The sequence below is a fragment of the Calliphora vicina genome, chromosome 1 (assembly GCF_958450345.1).
Source record: "Calliphora vicina chromosome 1, idCalVici1.1, whole genome shotgun sequence".
In the NCBI taxonomy this organism is placed as follows: Eukaryota; Metazoa; Arthropoda; class Insecta; order Diptera; family Calliphoridae; genus Calliphora; species Calliphora vicina.
The window spans coordinates 60,361,376-60,380,690 of NC_088780.1; the positions used below are offsets into that span (position 1 = coordinate 60,361,376).

Genomic DNA, 19,315 nt, shown 5'->3' on the forward strand with positions numbered 1-19,315 from the left:
AAAATAGAAAAGCGCTTCAAATATATGTATAAACCAAACATTAAGAATTTTTGTTCTTTTTAATACATTTATCATGGATTTTTAAAATTTTCAGTTAGTCTGGCATTACTGTATGTCAAATGAATCCGAGAAGGAGCTATATTATCTTCGTGTGCTCAATAAATAAATGTCTAGTCATAGGATTCAAGATAATGTCCATTGACCACACTTTCTTAAAATGTCGAAGTTACTAACACAAGAAAATCTTTTACAAAATCTGAATTTCAATTCTATTCCTCTCTATTTTTGTTATTATTATTTGAATTTATTTTATTCTTTTAACTTTTCTTGTGTTCACACATTGTAGAAAATGAAAACGATAAATCAGTGAGGTTACAATAACAAATGTCATGTGAACATGTATTTGTTGGAATGTTAAAATTTTTGTTATTTGGGGGTGAGCGTAACCCAGCAGTTAGCAAGTAGTCACCCAGCAGTTAAGCAAGTATTTAGTCAATGTATCCCTTAAAGACAGTAATGTCACAAATGTTTTATCACTTGGCTGACTCCAATTTATATATTTTGGTCATTGGACACGTATGTGCTCTTTGTAGTGCAGAGAGAAGACAATTGGTTACATTATACATCCCAAGTAATCTAGCGTGAATACAATTGCCACTTAAGTGTCTCTAAGTAATCTGGAGTGTAGGCACTTGATATAATTGTCATACAGTTTATTTTCGTTTGGCTTAAGTATACTGATATCCCATGTAACATAGCATTGACTCCATGCTAGGACAGGAACGTATTAAAATAACTAGTCCAATGGTTTTCTTCAGTATACTTAAGCTAAAATAAAAATTAATTGCATGAGAATTATATCAACACAATTTGTAGACATTTGCGACAATTACTGTTTATAAGGGATGCATTGACTACTTGCTTAACTGCTGGGTATGAATGCACAATTTAATTGTAAAATTGTACGTGTTGTAAATATCTTTTGATATTCAAATTGTTTAAATTCATTTTGTTTTTGGTATTTTAGGGTACTTTCTTTTCATATCAGCTCAGCTAACGAAAACTATAAAAGATTATGCCCTTTACATGGATACATGCATACACACATGCATCCATATGTATGTATGTTTGCGTGCATCCATTTTTGAATGTGTGCATTTGCGAGTAAATATTAGAGCATTATTGCTTTTGCAATTGAAACTGATACTTTTTGTCGAACTCGTACTCGTATAATGGACATAAATCCTTACGAAAAAAGCTTAAGGGATTTATTTTTCATCGAAAATTTGGTAGTGATATTAGAACAACAGCAATAATAATAATAATAACTTCATCGACTCAACACTACTTTTTTGTTTGTTTCATATTCATTGCTAGAGGATGTTTGATACATATACAGATACATAACATATTTATGTACAATTTTGATAGTATTATAAAACCCCTCCCGAAAATAAAAAAAAAAAAAATACCAATACGTTTCGTACGATAGCAAAAAGTATGTAGTAAGTAAAAAGTGCAAGTAGTTTTCAAATAAATACAATTAAAAACTTCATTATTTGAAACTGTATATTTCATTTTGGTCCTTGGGTTAAACCATGCTGTCAAATATTCTTAGTGTTGCAATATTAGATGCTATATTCTTTCCATTATGAAAGTGTACTAATCCGAACACGAACACATATACAGTGAGCCTCAAAAGTGAGTAAACAGCAGCGAATTTTTTGATTTTTTAAGATCATGAAAATCATTATAGTCCGACTTAAATCTATATTTTTCACAACCAAAGATATTATTCAAGCCAATCTCTATCAAACCGAAACTTTAAAATTTTAATCATGGATAAATTTTAGAATTTTCATTATCTTAAAAAATATCCAATAATTTTTGGTGTATACTCACTTTTGCCGCTCACTGTACATGTATATACAATATGCATTTTTAACTATTTAATAGAAAGAACAAAAATAAAGAGGACTTGAAATGAAATCCCATGTTGTTCGTTTAGATTAATACCAGTGTCTAGTATAGTTGAGAATTGTGAAATGTCAGTAAATATGGTAAAATGTTCAATCAATAAATGTCAAAATTATAAAATAGTGTTCGAAACACACATTTGCAACTTATTTAGCATTTAAGAATGATTTATTAAGTGTAGTTGAATAAGCTACTGATTTTATTAGTACTACTGATTTTAACTTTACTAATTGCTGTAACCCTTTAAAGTAATTATAATTAATTGACAACTATATCTGCAATAATAGTTAATGCGTTATGTTATTAAAAATTGTAACAATATGAGTATAGATTCGTCTTACATACATTGCAGATGGAAATCACCTAGATATTAAGGATATATTTTATCGTTATAAAAGTGTAATTTGGTTTACAAAATTGTAAGTCCTTAATCCTAGCCATACCACTTTCGAACTGCAATATTATATTGTAATGTATGTGTTTATTATATATGTCTTACCGAATTGATCAGCCATTTTCGTCACTACAAAAAATTCCGAATCTCATCGGGATTCTTATTTTTATTCCACCAACCTATGAAAATCAATATACGATTTTTAGTATCCAGATGCCTACATTTACCTATGTAAGTATACCACTTATGGGCCGACGCACAGTGGCGCCGTAGAACAAGTGAGGTTGCAAAAATCAAAAATTTCATGTGCCCCTAAAAATACTGAATAAACCTATTTTACAGTAAATTGTCCAACGATATCAAATATGTTACTCTTATTACAATCAGATTTTTGGTTCAGAAAATAGTACTCTAGAGATCAAAATAAGAAACTTTGCCCATGTAACCATACCTCTAAAATAAAGTCTGATGTTCCTTATTTTGAACAAATGTATTGTATGTATGTTATGTATTCTTAATAGTTCTGAACAGTGCCGCCAGATTTAAGCATTTGAAAGACCATCTTTAGAGGATACTTGTTTAAAAAAAGCGTTCATGATGCAAATGTAATTTTAATATGCACTTGAAAATTTTCTTCACTTAAAATTTAAAATTCTTCATATAAATTTAAAAATGTGTAATTTTAAGATTATATGTGATGATAAATCATACTATTTATACCCTACACCACCATAGTCTGACTTGACCGATTATACTTTCTCACTTGTTTTAATATCTTTTTTATATTTAAAAAACCAAATAAATTTTCTTGACTTTAAAAAAATTAAATCGTGAATAAAATAGCTATTTTTTCGAAATTTAAATAAACAAATTGAAAATGTCCAAAGGACTCCAAAGGTTCAAGTTCGGAAGACCCTATGTTAAAAACATATATTTTTTTTTGTGGAATTTTTTTAAAATGTATAAAAATAGCAAATGCTTTTAATGCATTTGCTGCTAAATTATAAAATTAAAAGTTATAATACTGATCACAAAAATATATGTTATTTAGATAAATAAAGTCGAATATCTACATACCTGCCTTATGTTTTTATAAAATGGTTCAAGTCACATAACATCAGTTATTTATTTAATTTCCTTTGATTTAACTTGTAGAATTTTTAGCACAACTTTTTTAGCAGTTTGTCAATTTTTAAAATAAGTAAACAAACTTTCATTTCAAAGTAATAAGTTAAAATGCTAAATATTGGTACTTCACTACTTACAAAATATAATTTTAAGTCGTTTTTTAACAGGATAATATCATTGGAGTCAAGTACTCACCACTACCGCTTATAAATAAGTCATTACAGTTCATCATTAAACCTAGTTTCAAGTGACGAATGTAAATGAATCATTTATTTTTTAATTAATTCACGAATCATTCACACACAAAAAAGTATTGAATGAAATTTGAGTCAATTCAATTCAATTTGGTAAAAATTAATTACAATTCGTTTCCAATTCAAATGAATTGAATTGATTTTGAATTAATTCAAATGAATTAGAAAAAAGAATTAGCAACTCATTTACAATTCATTTGAGTTGAATTGATTTTGAATAAATTCAAATGACGCAAACATGTAAGTTGCGTCGATTTTGTTTCAGTTTCCGTCGCATGAGAATGTTTGTAACGAATAATATATTTTTTCAGCTAAAATTATGAATCTCGGAACCAATAAAATGAAATACCAATACCAAAGGACAATCGTTCTTCGATCTGCGTCGTTTTAGTTTGCGTCATGTTTCTCCGGTCCCAATTAACGACGCAAACCGTGGTTTAGAGTATTTAGATTTTTTTTATCTTTTTGTTATGTTTGATGCATTTTATTTTAATACCGCTATAAAAACCGATATATTAGTTTTATACCGGTATACCGATACCGATATAATTTAAATACCGTTACCGATACCGAAGTAATAAAAAAATTAATACCGATACCGTTATTCGTTTCGGTTGCCAACCTTGCGTTTTCCTAATCAGAGCTACAAACAAACATAAAAACAAAACATGAATTACAATTGAGAAGCTCATTTAACGATCAGAGGGAATGTTGCCAGAAATTTTTATTTTGTCGAGGTAGATTTGTGATTTATCACAGTTTGCGTTGGTGATAAATCGAATGATCTTCAAGTGCTAGGCCTTTTTCAATGAACTGTCTTACTTTTTGGCCATTAAATTGGAGATTACACAGGTCAACAGCAAAAAAGGCTTGACTTACTACTATTTAGATTTGATGCATCATTTATTTATTTTTTTATTTATTGATTTATAGTAAAGCCACATATAATAGCAACAAAAAGAGATATCGATCATGAAAATCGATTAATTATTTTCGAATTTATTCACAATTAAGTGAATTCGCCCATTTTCACAAAATTGTATGGAACCACAATACATCAAAATTGTGTAGTGGTATAAAAAGCCTCTAAAGTTTTTCGATGTTGTTGCCCTACATACGTTATGAAAATGTGTGTAAGTCAATAGTAAATTCGTAATATAATATTAGCTTCTAGAGGATTTTAGCTTGATACAAAGTTGATTAATCAAGCCTTAAGTTTGTAGTATTTTACTTTGACAACCACACCTAATAACCTAACCTAATCTAAGTCACAGCTCTATTTAATATCCTTACCCGGTTTTGAAAAAATTATGTACAATAAAAAGAACACACACCATAGGTGGTTAATTTAATTCAACCTATAATCATATTCATATCATAAGCTTATTTATGAATTCAAATTCATTTAGTCAATGTATTTGCCCATTTTAAGTTCAAACATGAAGAGGTAAATTGTATAAACACATGTGATTAAAATACATAATATTTAGAATGAAACTTTTACCAAATTACACTTAAGACATGCCGAATTAAGTATAAAAACTTTTTCATAAAAATTATCACTGTTTGTGAAACTATCTTGTATATGTGTGTGCGTAAGTATCTGTGTTTATATGGCTATGTGAATGGGAATGAATTTAGCTGTTATCTACCTGGTTGTTAAAAGTTTCATTCTTAAGCACCTTAAGTTTTGTTCTTGTTGTTGTTTTTTTATAGTTACAACATTCATTTACAGCAAAAAGCAAAATACGTACTTAAACTTAAAATTGTCTGACTCTAAAGAGTTTTAATACACATATTTATGCAGTAGTGACAGGACGAAAAAAGACCAAAAAACAGACGGCATCATCTAGTAGCGGTGAAGCCAAACAACTTCGTCCCTGCAGGAAATTTACAACAGTGTGACACAAGGTACGTTCACATTGATTAAATATTTGACGAACAAATGTAACCACTATAATCAGCAAATATTTATATCGTCACCTGAAATGCAAAATTACAACATCATTTCGAATATGTTTTAAAGTAATGTACAAAAAACCTTTGGAAAATTAAAAATATTTATGATATAAATTTAATTTCTCCCAATTAATCATTAAACAGAATGAAAAACGCATTTCCAAATTGAAATTTTGGTTTTTGTTATTATTTCTTAACTTATTTTTGTTATTATGTTATTTTGCATTTCAGATGACTATATGCCTAAATGTATTTTATAATAATATAATAATGTGATATTTTATATATAAATATTTGTTCTAAGGAAAGCAAAATTTAAATTTTGTTAGTGGTTACGCATTTTGCCTCAATTATTTCAACAATGTTAAAGTTATTTTATCTACGTTAAGTTTTAACATATTCAGAAAACCGCTTGAAAATGGGTTTTAAACCAATAAAAGTTTAATTTTTTTATTATTAGAGTGCTCTATTAATTTTTAAAATTTCCTCTATTATTCTAATAATAACACTGTTCAACAAATTGAGACTTTTTAATTGGAACAGAATAGTGACTTTTTTTCAGTTAGTATAAAGCTCCCTTCGATCAAAAAATTAAAACTTTGACCCACTGTAAAAAAAATCAGACCAGCTGGACTATAAGTTTATTCTACAAAAATTATCTACTCAACATGCCCTATCAGAATTATTGGGTCGCTAGTCTGTTTCAAAAAATGCTGTTGGACAGTGTAATTAAAAAATAAAATATATTTAAAACCAAAATATATATAATAATTTGTTAACAATGAATAGGAATACAAAATTTACATAGATTTAAATATTAATAAATTAAATCATCTTAATTATATAAAGTATCGTTATGATTATGATTAAAAGACTTAAGATTAGAACATATTTTCAAATTTGTATAATGGCGTTTTCTTTTATGAAACAAAATGTTGCCAACATATTTTATACCATTTATTAAAGGTTGCCCATACCCTCATTATGTGTTACATTTTTAACGATCACAATAGAACAAAAACCATTACCATTTATGCAATTTTCTTTTATGTAGATTTTAAAGAATATATGTTTAAAAAGTGCTGCATTTCTAACCCTTTGATAAAATTGAGGGTGAAACGTGATATGCTCTTCGGGGTTTTAGGGCAACATTATTTTAAAAGAACACATTATACGCTTACCAAACTACATTTTTTTTCAGAAAAGAACACAAAAAAGGGTAAAGGGCAGAATAAAGGAATCATTTATGCCAGAAAAAAAAAACGCCATAAGACTTTCAGTAAATTTTAAGACGTTTGACTGCAATAGATTATAAATCGTATCTATATTATTGAAAATTATACTCGTTAAAATACTCGTTTGACGCTATAATCTAGCTTTTTGGTCTCTTAGTGGGATGCAAGTTCGATATCTATCAAAATAAGTATTTTGTAACTCAAGACATACAATTTTTGTGTTAAAACATTTATTTTGATACTGTCCCACTCGCATCCCACTAAGAGACCAAAAAGCTCTTAAAGGAATGGACCTAAGTTTTCATTTGAGCAAAATTTTTAAAAAGAGGTCCCATTTTGGAAAAATTTAGATTTTGCCAAAAAAAAAATAGGTCTTAAAGGAATATACCCAAGCTTTCTTTTGAGCGAAAAAAAAATTAAAAAAGGGCCCATTTTAAAAAAAAGTTAGATTTTGCAAAAAAAAGTCAAAAATTGCATATTTTGAGTTACAAAACATTTATAAGCTTTATTTTAAGCAAAAAAGGACCCATTTTGAAAAAAAGTCGAAAAAGTTTTTGATTTCGGAAAAAAAATATTAAAAATTTTTTATTTTTTAAAATATTTTTTTTTTCGAAAGAATGAAGAAATAGATACCTAAACTATTTGGGACACATTTTGCTAAGAACAATAGGTAATAAGTTACATGGATGAGAAAAATCACATGCATGGCCAAAATGTCAAATTTTGACCCCCGCTAACTCCGAGAGTTATTGACCGATCTTGTTGAAAAATTGTGTCTGATCCAATAGATCTAACCTTGGTGCAAATTTCATCCCGATCGGAAGACATAATTTTAAAAGTTGGTTCACTTGACGTGAAATCACCCATATCGAAATTATAATTAATAAATGATGGATGCAAAATTACACAAAAACCACTAAACTTGTTAGATGAAAAATATGTTGCATATCAATTGCTTATAGAAAAATTAAGAGAACTTACTGCAGATTTCGAGATATAAAATAAGTTAGTCGTCAAAACAAACGGTTTTTAATATTCAAACTATTAATACTCATATTTTGCATGGCACCTTAATTATACACAAGATATTAGGGATATTTTGATCATAATATGATAGCTAGCGTTACTAGTTACGTTTGACTAGAAATTTCCAACTGGGATGTCATAAAAGAATTCCATCTGCACTAGTATAAGTTGTAGTTGTTCTTGTAAGAGTATTAGTATTCATAAAAGTTTCTTTTAATAGATGCTTGTTTGTTATTTAGTTACTCTCAGTTGTAAAAAGGACATTTTACTTTTACTGTACAGTTTTACTCTGTGTCTCTATTTGAATCTGTGGATGAGTGTGAGAAGTGTTTAGGTGTAAGTGTACAAGAGCAAGTACTAGTATGAACTAAAACATGCACATATAAAATTAACTTGATATTTTGTTTATTCAACTTTTTATGACTTGTGTTGCTCGGCTTCGTATGGTTGTGTGTAATAATTGTATGGTTGTAGTATCAACGTACCACACTCTGTGAGTGCTCGTGCTGATTATTATTATATTGTTATTATTACTATTATTAGTAGTAGAATGAATGGTTTATAGTATTTATGTCTAGCTCTTCTCGTGTTTCTCTTCCCCTTCTTATGTGTGTGCCTGTGTTTGCGACAATATAAAACAATTTAGGTGTACTTACATGGACGGCATTTATATGCAACTTCAACAATTTTTCTTCTCTTTGGACAGGGATCTGAGCTGATGATACTTGAACTAATTGTACTGCCGCTGTGATAACTACTTGAACCACTTGCATCTCCTACGCCACTGGCACCCGGTCCATAGAATTGTGGGCGGCCATTAAATTTGCAATGTTTCTTTTTTTGGCATGCTTCGACAACTGTTTGCAGCAACGAATACTTTTGTTTGTTTGTTGGGTTGGTCGGTTGTTGGGTTTGTTCATCAGTTTGTTATGGAACGATATAAAAAATTATAAAGAACAACAATTAAAGTTAAAGCATATACAAAAACATACAAATAGTTTTTGTTGAAATTCTAGTTGTTATACAATAGTTGTCATTGCTAAAAAGTATCTACATATCTGTTTCTGTGTGTGTGTTTTTTTTTATTAGTTTTTGTTTTTTGGCAAACAAAATGTTCATATATACATTCATATGTATATACATTAGACCTGCATTCGTGATCGAATGTGATATCGTATCAGAAAATGATTTTGATAACAAAATTGTAATAATCTGAGGCAGAATTAACGCATTTGATATTGAGTAAAACTGATCGTAATTTCAAGATTATGGCTCCTTCGATCACTAATGCGGTAATTTGGCACCTGTACTAAATGTATTGCTTGTTATCGAATGTCATAATCTCAGATAAGAAAATTACGATAAATTTTACTCGATATCGAATTCGGCTCTTAAAATAAAGTATATCTAGTATGTAAAAATAACCAACGCCAAATTTAGGTGCATTTGGATAGCAGAACCCCTGCCGGAAAACGATTGAAAGTTGTGTAACCAATGGTACGGTTGGTACTCTACCACTTTATACTTTGAATTTTAAAATTATTTTCAATCAATATTTAATTTTTAATGTTGTAAAAACAATTTTATAAATTTTCATTCGATTTAAAATTTTCAAACTATTATTTACAGTTGTGTCGTTATTAAAGTTTTTTTTTATTAACGTTTATTTATTTATCGAATCTGCCTTATAACTAAAATTAAAACTAAATGCTCTCTCACGGGAGCGTTGATGTTCATATGGGCCACATCTTAGCGGGGTGGTAGATCGGCTCTACGAAGCCTTGATCTTGTTTGGGTCTGTGTGAGATGTCTTGCAAGCGGGTTCGGGTGGTTCCGCAATTTCATGATGTATTTCTCACGGACATTCTTAAATTCGTATTTATCTAATGGTACTTGTAGGTCTCTATGGATGTTCTCATTTCTTATGTACCAAGGTGCACCTGTCATTGTCCTAAGAATTCTTGATTGGGCCCTCTGTGTAAGTTCAATACTGGAATTATATATATACGACATTAATTAAATTTCTTTGTAGAATGGTTGAAGAAATCTTAAAAAATTCCATTGTTGTTTACCCAATTTTACATCTTTCAATCGTCACCGTTTCTATTATCCAATTACACTTAAATATTGCGTTAGTATTTTCTAGATAGTAAAGAACAAATAAGATACATTCAAAGTAAATCTATTTTTTAAGAGCAGGTCCAATGTACAATTACGACTATGCATTTGTTTTATATACACATGTGTATATAAAAGTTTTATTGCTACATAAATAATTCATTTTTTAAATGTTAACAGAACTATCTATACTTACACGATACAAATACATTAAGGTGGTTTTTCTGCATGTTTTTGTGAAAATTTAAAAATTTCTTTGCTACCTATATTGATATATATTTCAAATAAGGTAAAAAAGCAAAAACAGTTGAGTTATTACTAATTCTATAGACTGTTATGTACCTTAGACCAATTAATATAGAAAATACAAGAACAATTTTACCACATTATGAAATTTTATAATGCATTTTAATACACACCACCAAAAAGGATTTTTGTCATTCCGTTTGTAACACAAATTTCCGCCAGGGCAAATAGTTATTGACAAATGTATATACAACTTTGTTCGATAACACATAAATCGTGACCCTAACAAGGTGAACTTTTCTGGTAATATAATGTATGGATAGTAATGGATGATGAATTTTAATTTTTAAATGCATACAGCCATTAATAAATTAATATACACCCTAATAAACATATGTATGTATTTATAGTATCGATAGAGCAACATTTTCATGATGCTTGGGATTTTATTTTATTTGCTATTTGGTTTACTGTAAAGGATAAAGTTATTTTTAAAATAAATTAGTTTAAACAAAAACACTTTAAAGTTAAATATTCAACACTTGATTTTATTATATTTTCCTTTGAATTAAAAGACAAATATAAAAACTATCTTGAATTTGAAAAATATATTTAATTTCATATATGTATGTATTTGTTTGTAATATCCTTGCAGGGAATGCCAATAGTGAAATTGTAGTGATTTATCAGTAGTGGTTTATCTACTGGCCATATGTACCCCAGCCAATGTAATCTTCTACTGACATTTAACATTAGCTTGTCATTGAAAATCCACCAGTAGACTGACTAGGTAGTTATTTTCTATTTTTAATGATTACACAGCATAATAAAAAACAAATAAGAGCTATATTCGGCTGTGCCGAATCTTATACCAAATTATGTTTTAAAATAAAATGTTTAAATATTTTTAGGCAAAAAAAATTAAAATTTTTTTTTCAAAATTTTTTAATGGGTTTTTTTGTTAATTTTTTTCGATTTTTTTTTAATTTATTAGTGAAAAAAATATGACAAAAACATTTTTTTGGCCTAATCGAGGTTGTCCCGGTTTTTTCCTTATATCTCAGCTATTTGTGGGCCGATTTTCGGGTGTATTCCCTATATATTAGTTTATCAGTCATATCTCTAAGTTATTTGGGGGCTACGGAAAGTTGATTTCAACATACAGACGGACATGGCTATATCGACTCTGCTATCTATAATGATGGGTTCGCAAATAAAAAAATGTAGAAATTACAAACGGAATGACAAACTTATATATACCTTTGCCAATCATGGTGAAGGGTTTAAAACCCAAACTATTGACGCGTTCGTTAACAATGCCACCCGAAATACACTAGAACTGTTGTTTCTAGCGTATCTATACCCAAGCTTAAAGGAAAGGAGCTTTATCAAAATTATCATTTATTTTTAAACAAAGTATAAATTTACATATGTATATTTGAATATTAAGACAGAATTAGTCTTTACGTTCTGTTACGTGCCGAATCAGCTGTTTCTCTTTTGTACGTGAAAAACATGTATAAGTAGGTAGTTTTTCTGTGCTGTTCCGTTCTGTTCCTGTTAAAAACAAAAATTGTCTACGAAATTGTAAGTGACAGCGGCTTTTCAAATAATGAAAAAAATTATTTGTTATTGATTTTGTGAAATTTAAAATAAATTTAGAACAAAACGAGCCGTCTGGTCGAAAATATCAAATGAAATGGGAATACCAGGTAAGTACCCTGCATTAATAATGTGTTTTAAAGAGGTATTATGCATTAAAATAAAAATTATATATTTTGTCACAGAACAACTAACTGCCATAAGTAATAAACAGAACGAAACAGAACGCAACAGCAACGGAAAGTAAAGACTAATGAAGCCTTTATTATTAATTTTTCTATTATTAATTTTATTTCTTATTATAAATTTCATACACATTTTTGTAAATGCGTGGTATCCTAGAGATGTGTTAAATTATCTGGACTTAGGCAGTCAATTTCTCTGTCCAGGGCTTAATCGCATAAGCTGATATAGCTCGAAAGGAGCAAACGTAAAATATTTACTGGAATATTTGCCGGCAGTCTTGGGTAATATCAATATGCATTGGGCAATGTTGACTCAAAATAAATATTGCAGATTTTGCGATATAAATCATAAGAAATCTAAAAATGTACTTGCTGATTGCCCTATATTAGATTCGTGCAGGTTTTTATCTAACAACATTTAAGTTATGAGTAGAAATATTTAAAAACTATTTTTTATTTGAATTGATAAGTTTTATTCATGTTATTATCGTTCAATTTAAAACTATTGCTTGCCATTACTACATAGTTGCTACTCAATAATATTCATGCACTTAATATGTACTTTCAATTTTGAAGTCGTGTGTATCTGAATATGTTTTTGAATTTTTCATACTCGACCGAATAATACACATTTTAATGGAAAACGTATGTACATATTCATATTTACATACGTTAATATTCATAATTACCAGCCAACTTCAATGTTTTAAAAATATGTTTGTTTATACTATTATATTGAAATATTGTGGTTGTTATGGAAGCTATTGAGTATTTTGCATTTTGTTCGAAATATGTTTGCATTTAGCCGAAACATTGATGAATATGTTGATGGCATTAAAACATTTTAAAATTCCATTAATTAATCTTTAAAATTACATTATTTACGATGGCATGGCTTTGCGAGGGTCGTAGAAGTAAATAGAAAGTATTTGATATCCAATCAACATATGAATATAAATACATGTGTATGTAGGTGCCACTCCCAAACAGTCATTCTTACTTTTTCGATTAAAGTCGACTTCAAATATTTAACAGTTAGCTGATTTGCATATACGCAGGAAGATATTGTAAACATTAGTAAAAAAGTCTTGAAATCAATGAAAATTATCATAAATGATTGTTAGTTAAGATTTAGTAAAATAACATTATAAAATATTTGGAAGATTGGTCCATAACTCGACCAATATCCTCTTTAAGAAACCCATAAATGACTAGGAGCTGGAGCCAATTATATGTAAATCGCTCCATACTATTGTATATTTGGCTGTATGATCTATTTATATTACCATGAAACTTTTTCGAGTTTGTTCCGTGTTGATTTTGTGTCGATACAATAACTATAATCATTAAATAGTTGTTCACGTACATTACATTGCATATTTTATATAGCGGCTAGAAAAATAGGTTTCATCCTTGGACCATATGTCGAATTTTATGAAATTAACGTCAACATTGCAAATTGTACTTTTATCACAAGGAGATTTTTACTCTCCATATTTCGCTGGGCCAATTTGCAAAATATTTTAGCATCAAAATCTCATTTTCATGAAAATCTAAGATAGAGGCTTATTAGAGATATAATAGCCCCTCGATATGCCTAAATGTTTATTATTTTTTAATTAATATTGTAATTTCTATTTTAAATTTAATTCCAAAATTATAATCAATATTATTATTGCAGTTACGTCTTTTTATTTAAGAATAAGATAAATAACCATCAGATTAGTATTAGCTGTTATGAAATTTATAATGTCATTCAATTTCGTAATTTTGGTTCCGTAATTTGTAGTTATGGTCAATTTATAACATTATCTTGCTACTCCTCTAGAAAGATAAAAATTTTAGTTAGGATATCAATGATTTTTCCCAACAATTTGTTTGTTAACTGACCATAAAATTATTTATTTATACATATTCCCTTAGTGTGTGTGAATGTGCATTCGAATGCTTTAATGTTCATGTAAATCCATTATGAAATGTATTACTAAAGTTATACAAGTAATGCAAGATTTGTATTTTATTTTATGCAAATAAAACTCAAATCGAACAATTATTTAAATTTTATTAAGTTGGTGAATGCGATACAAATACCAACAGAATTTTATGTGAAAGTATGTATTTATATGTATGTATGTAACCAGTAAATCAGACAAGTGTGAACAATACCCAGTATGCAACATTTCGAGTCAGTTCTTTTTATCGAACTTATTTCGAATTAAAATCGAAAATATGAATTTATTATGATGCTCTATCCAATCTACATTTTTTAGAATATCGTATTTTAATATTTTATAGAAATGGCGAATAATGTTCGAGTTTTTTTTAATGTCAAATTTTATTTTTTCACAAATTGACAAATTCATATACATACATATTATTCTTTTGTCAATTTGTGAGAAAATGAAATTATATTTCTTATCCTATCAATAACATATTCATAAAAATATAGTTTAACACTAAAAATGGATCGAAGACGTCTTAAAAGAAAAGCGCAGCCAATTATTGATGTTGTTTTTGACAATTCGAATCTTCAAAATCAGCAAACATCAGAAATATGTGCAGAGTTTATTGCATTTGAAAATGAAAACATTATTGGATAATAATAAAGGTATTGAATATGCATTATTTCAAGAATAAATTGCTCGATGGTATAAAGTATAGGAAATTGTTCATATATTTAATCGAAATCGAATCATTTTAGAATATTTTTAATACCGAAAAAGGTATAGTATATCGATAAAAATTAGAATCAGAATAATAAATAATTTTCGACTCTTTATCGCTCTGCACTCTACTTAGGAAAACACGCACATTCTCGACATTATATCGAAGTCGATATCGATAAAATTTTAAGAAAAAATGATTAATTTTCGATATAACTTCGAATCATTTTGCATACTGGGTAGGGATCCCTTATATGAAACTTTTATATTTTCCAAACAATTTTAAAAATTAATTGTTTTAAAAAAATCCCAGTTTTATTATACCTTGATACCAAAAAATCGACGTCATGTATATCTCAATTTCCAAATTTTACTTTTTCAAATGTTTTTCATACGAAATTTCCGAAAACATTTCGAATCTAATAATTGCTAATTAGGGTTGTAACTATTATGGGTTAGTGTGGTGTTAAAATTATTTATTAAATATTTAATTTAAGTTTGTTGCTTATTTAATCTAACCCTTTTATAATTGGTGTCAAAATTGTCCAAAACAGCTAATAAAAGACATGACATTGTTTATTCTGAATAGTTTAAGTCATTGGACTAAAACTATTAAAAAAAAAATATATTTTTAAAGTCAAAAATGCTGTTTTTAAGACAATTTCGGACATCACTTACACCATTATTAAAGTAAAACTCGAAATTAACAACCAAATAATCGTTAAAACAGTAATTTTCAATACTAAGAGGCAGTAACATTAATGTTTTCAGAATTTATCCTGTGGAATAAAGTGTAAATTTTTGTAAAAATACGTATTAAGTACTAACAAATTGTTTTAGAATATTTTACATTTTTTTATAATTTAATACATCATACATCATAATTGCCCTTGTTTCTTCCGAAATTTATGATATTCGGTTATACTCGGGATTTCATTCGCGATTTTTATTTTTAGAAAAATTAAAAAAATTGAGGTATTGTGTAGATTTAAACACACATATCTTATGATTTGTCCTCTTTGGACTACATAATGCAATTGCAATTTTCAAATTGCAATTGCATTTTTTCGATTTGTGAATTTTTGAGAAACTGTTTGAAATGTGTAAAAATGGTGAAAAAAGAAAAAAAAAACGTATTTTTGAATGATAATTTTTATTCATATATGCACATAGGTTTGATTTACATTTGATTTGAAAATACATATCGCTCATTTGCTGCAACAACATCATAATTCAAAAAACCCAAATTTCGAGTTGATAGTACCATTGCATAGTAAATAAGTTATTTTAATAAATGACAAACTTTTGTGAACTAGATTCTAAAATTATGATTTCCATAAAAACCTAAGTTGTACTTTACGAACATTTAAAAATGAAAATTGTCAAAATTGCTCCAGCCGTTATCAACTGATGCAATTACCAACGGAAGACATTTGATTTTTATTTATATATTTAATATTAAATTTTGTTGTTCATTGTATATATTTAAAAAAATGTCATCATTTCAGCAGTTGGAATAAACTTATGTCAGTCACTAAACTGAATTATTTTTAATATTCACTATATATTCAATCTGAGAAGAGATTCCAATAATTTATATTGAATTTGATTTCAATTTATTGTTTTAGTAATATTCATTACTGATAAAACACGCTCAAGCTCAACTCAAGCGTTACTTGTTGGTAGAAATTAATTCAGCAAGCTTCTTGAATGATTTTGAACCAGCGGCATCTATGTAGGCATAAAGATTATACAAAAATATATTTAATTTTTCTGAAATTCTTCTGCAAAGTGATTGGTAGTTATTTGTATAAATCAAATGCATTGCAAACCATTACTTAAAATTAAACATATTAAAAGCTGAAAAAATATTTTGGACTTCGGGTTAATATCGTTAAAAGACATCCAACTAAATAGATATATTATTCTTGTAAATTCATGGCTCAATAGAATATCAAATTTTGTATCAACTAATTTAATAATTGCTACCACAGGGTAACATAGAGACGAGACATAACTTTAAAAAACCTAGGTCTGTTGTCAAAAACCTAACTCTTGCTACAACAAAATACATGTAGTCAATGTATTTTGTTTTTGTTTCAGACATATGATTTGTTTTATTTTTGTTTCACAAACGGAGTGTCTCGTCTGTATATTTATCTATGATTGCTATTTTAACCCATTTTTTTATTAGAAAAATGTCGATGAGTCACAAAATATATCCTACATGCATCTTCACGATGAATTTTGTTGTTGACAAACATTTCGAGCGGTCAGTGTATGGTTAGTATTATGTAGGATGGTATTTACTTATGGGATTTTACCAGAATTTGGAATAACTTTTAAGAATTTATACAAGTGAATTCATTCAAGTAGACTGTAAAAAAATTTGTTTAATTTTTGAACAACGCCATTATATAATTTTTAATGAGAAACACAAATTAGTGGCACATATAAACATAAATTTTATAATAACCCAGCAGTTAAACAAGTAGTCAATGTATCCCTTACATACAGTAATTGCAACTAATGTCTGATCACTTGGTTGACTCCAATTTATATACAATGGACGTCCAGTAGTTCGAATTATATATTGTCTGGCCCTTTCGTAGTACCGAAAATTTCGTATTATTGAACAATTAATGGCACAAAACTGACCATTGTAGAATTTTTTGTGCTGTTCCATAGCTTTGCATTTTAATTGTTCTCCACCGACTGTGATATGTAATTTTCATTGTGCTAAAAACCACTCGTAAAGTGCATCCTCCATTTTTTTAAATTCACCTCTTGTAAGTCTATACCGATTTTTTAACGAACTAATGGAATTATCCAGCAGTAGCGTTTTTTGTTTAATGATTGTACATATAGTGGATTTGGATAATCCATTTTTATTTGAAATTTCAAACAACGATGTTTTATTTTCGTGGTCTGCTATAATTTTTAATTTATCTTGCAAAAAAATTGTCTTTTTTACATCGTTTTACTTGCACCATTTTGACAGTTTAAAACACAAAACACTTTTAAAATAAAAAAAACTTCACAATAACTTCGCCAAACGTGGATGATCGCGAAAGAATGTAGTAAAAACATAATAAAAACTTCATTCATACGTAAATAAAACAAATATTCTTATAAGAAACCACCATTCGTATTATCGAATAGAAAAAATTCCCATCTGTTCGTACTATAGAGTAGTCAACGCAAAAATTTTGCCATTCGTATTAATGGAAATTCGTAATAAAGAGCGTTCGTACTACTGGACGTCCACTGTATATTTGTTTAACCATTTGACACATACATATGTGATCTTTGTAGCGCAACGAGAAGTCAATTGGTTACTTTATGCATCTCAGATAATCTAGCATGAAATCAACTTTCACTTAAGTGTCTCAAAGTAGTCACTTTAAACGTTTATTTTGTACTACACATTAGAAATTAGTTATTTTACCCACCAGAAGTAATCTAGTGGAGAGTTGTCGGAGGAAGGTTTGTTTAAATGGTAGCAATTGGTTATTGGACTGTCTATGAGACGTCTGTTTAGCTGACAATTTGAGGTCAATTAGCACCGTATATGTTAAATTTACTAATTATATATCTGTAACCAGTTATGTAGCTAGTAGGTAAACTGACTCTATGTAACCGGTATGTGAATCCAATGCGTTTACTACTTTGAATCAAAATGGATCAATTGACACCCTGCCTGTTAAACTTATTAGTTTTCACCCTAATTTATAGGTAAAATCTGTAGTTCGGGACTGTCTCCTAGAAATGCTGGGTATATAGCCAGATATATGTAAATGTATGTGTAGAAGTATGCATGTATATTTAAATGCAATTTACATATGTATGTGTGACGGTGTGAGTCTGTGTGAAGACATATGACAATGATTTAAATTGTGTTACGATAATTTTGAATGACATTTACATAATTCTGAACGTTACGTTTGGTGATTGTTAATCGATTAAAACGCGTTGATGTCATAGTTGGTGGAAATGTCATGTCAAAATGTTTTATTTCTTTTCTGTATCTACATTTATTTGAGTATACACATGTACGTTCCTATGTACATATGTATGTACGTGTACTTATAAATGTGTGTGTATACAATTGTACAAATATTCATTTATTTATTTTTCAATTTTAATAAAAAAAAAAAGTAAACACAATACCTGCAATGCATTTGGCCACATGCAGTTCTCTGGTGTATTATCATCATTGTCAGCCGTGCTGGTGGTTGTTGCCGCATCCGCTGCTGAGGCAGCACTCAGACTCGCCACTTCAGATAAATGTGCACCATTTACATAACGATTTGCGGGTACTTTCTGTGTGGGTGAACCGAACGTTGAGCCACGTAGTAAGTGTTTAGCTTTAGTACGATTTTCAATTCCATCACCGTTAGCAGGACATAATTCCTCAATACTTATGCCATCTGTATCAATTGAAATGAAAATAATAATACAATATAAAATAAAAATATGTACATAAAATATTAATGCCTTGTCACAGGAATGATTTACGTAAAATCAG

General features: G+C 28.6%; 1 protein-coding gene across 1 annotated transcript in view; it reads right to left on the bottom strand.

Moving 5' to 3' along the window:
- The window catches only part of LOC135949156 (uncharacterized), a 71,274-nt gene that overhangs the window by 33,328 nt on the left and 18,631 nt on the right, over window positions 1-19,315 (bottom strand). The window contains exons 3-4 of the mRNA XM_065498621.1: window positions 18,958-19,217; window positions 8,630-8,849 (exon numbers count right to left, since the gene is read on the bottom strand). Coding sequence (XP_065354693.1) covers window positions 8,630-8,849; window positions 18,958-19,217 — 480 coding nt within the window. The remainder of the gene's footprint in view (window positions 1-8,629; window positions 8,850-18,957; window positions 19,218-19,315) is intronic.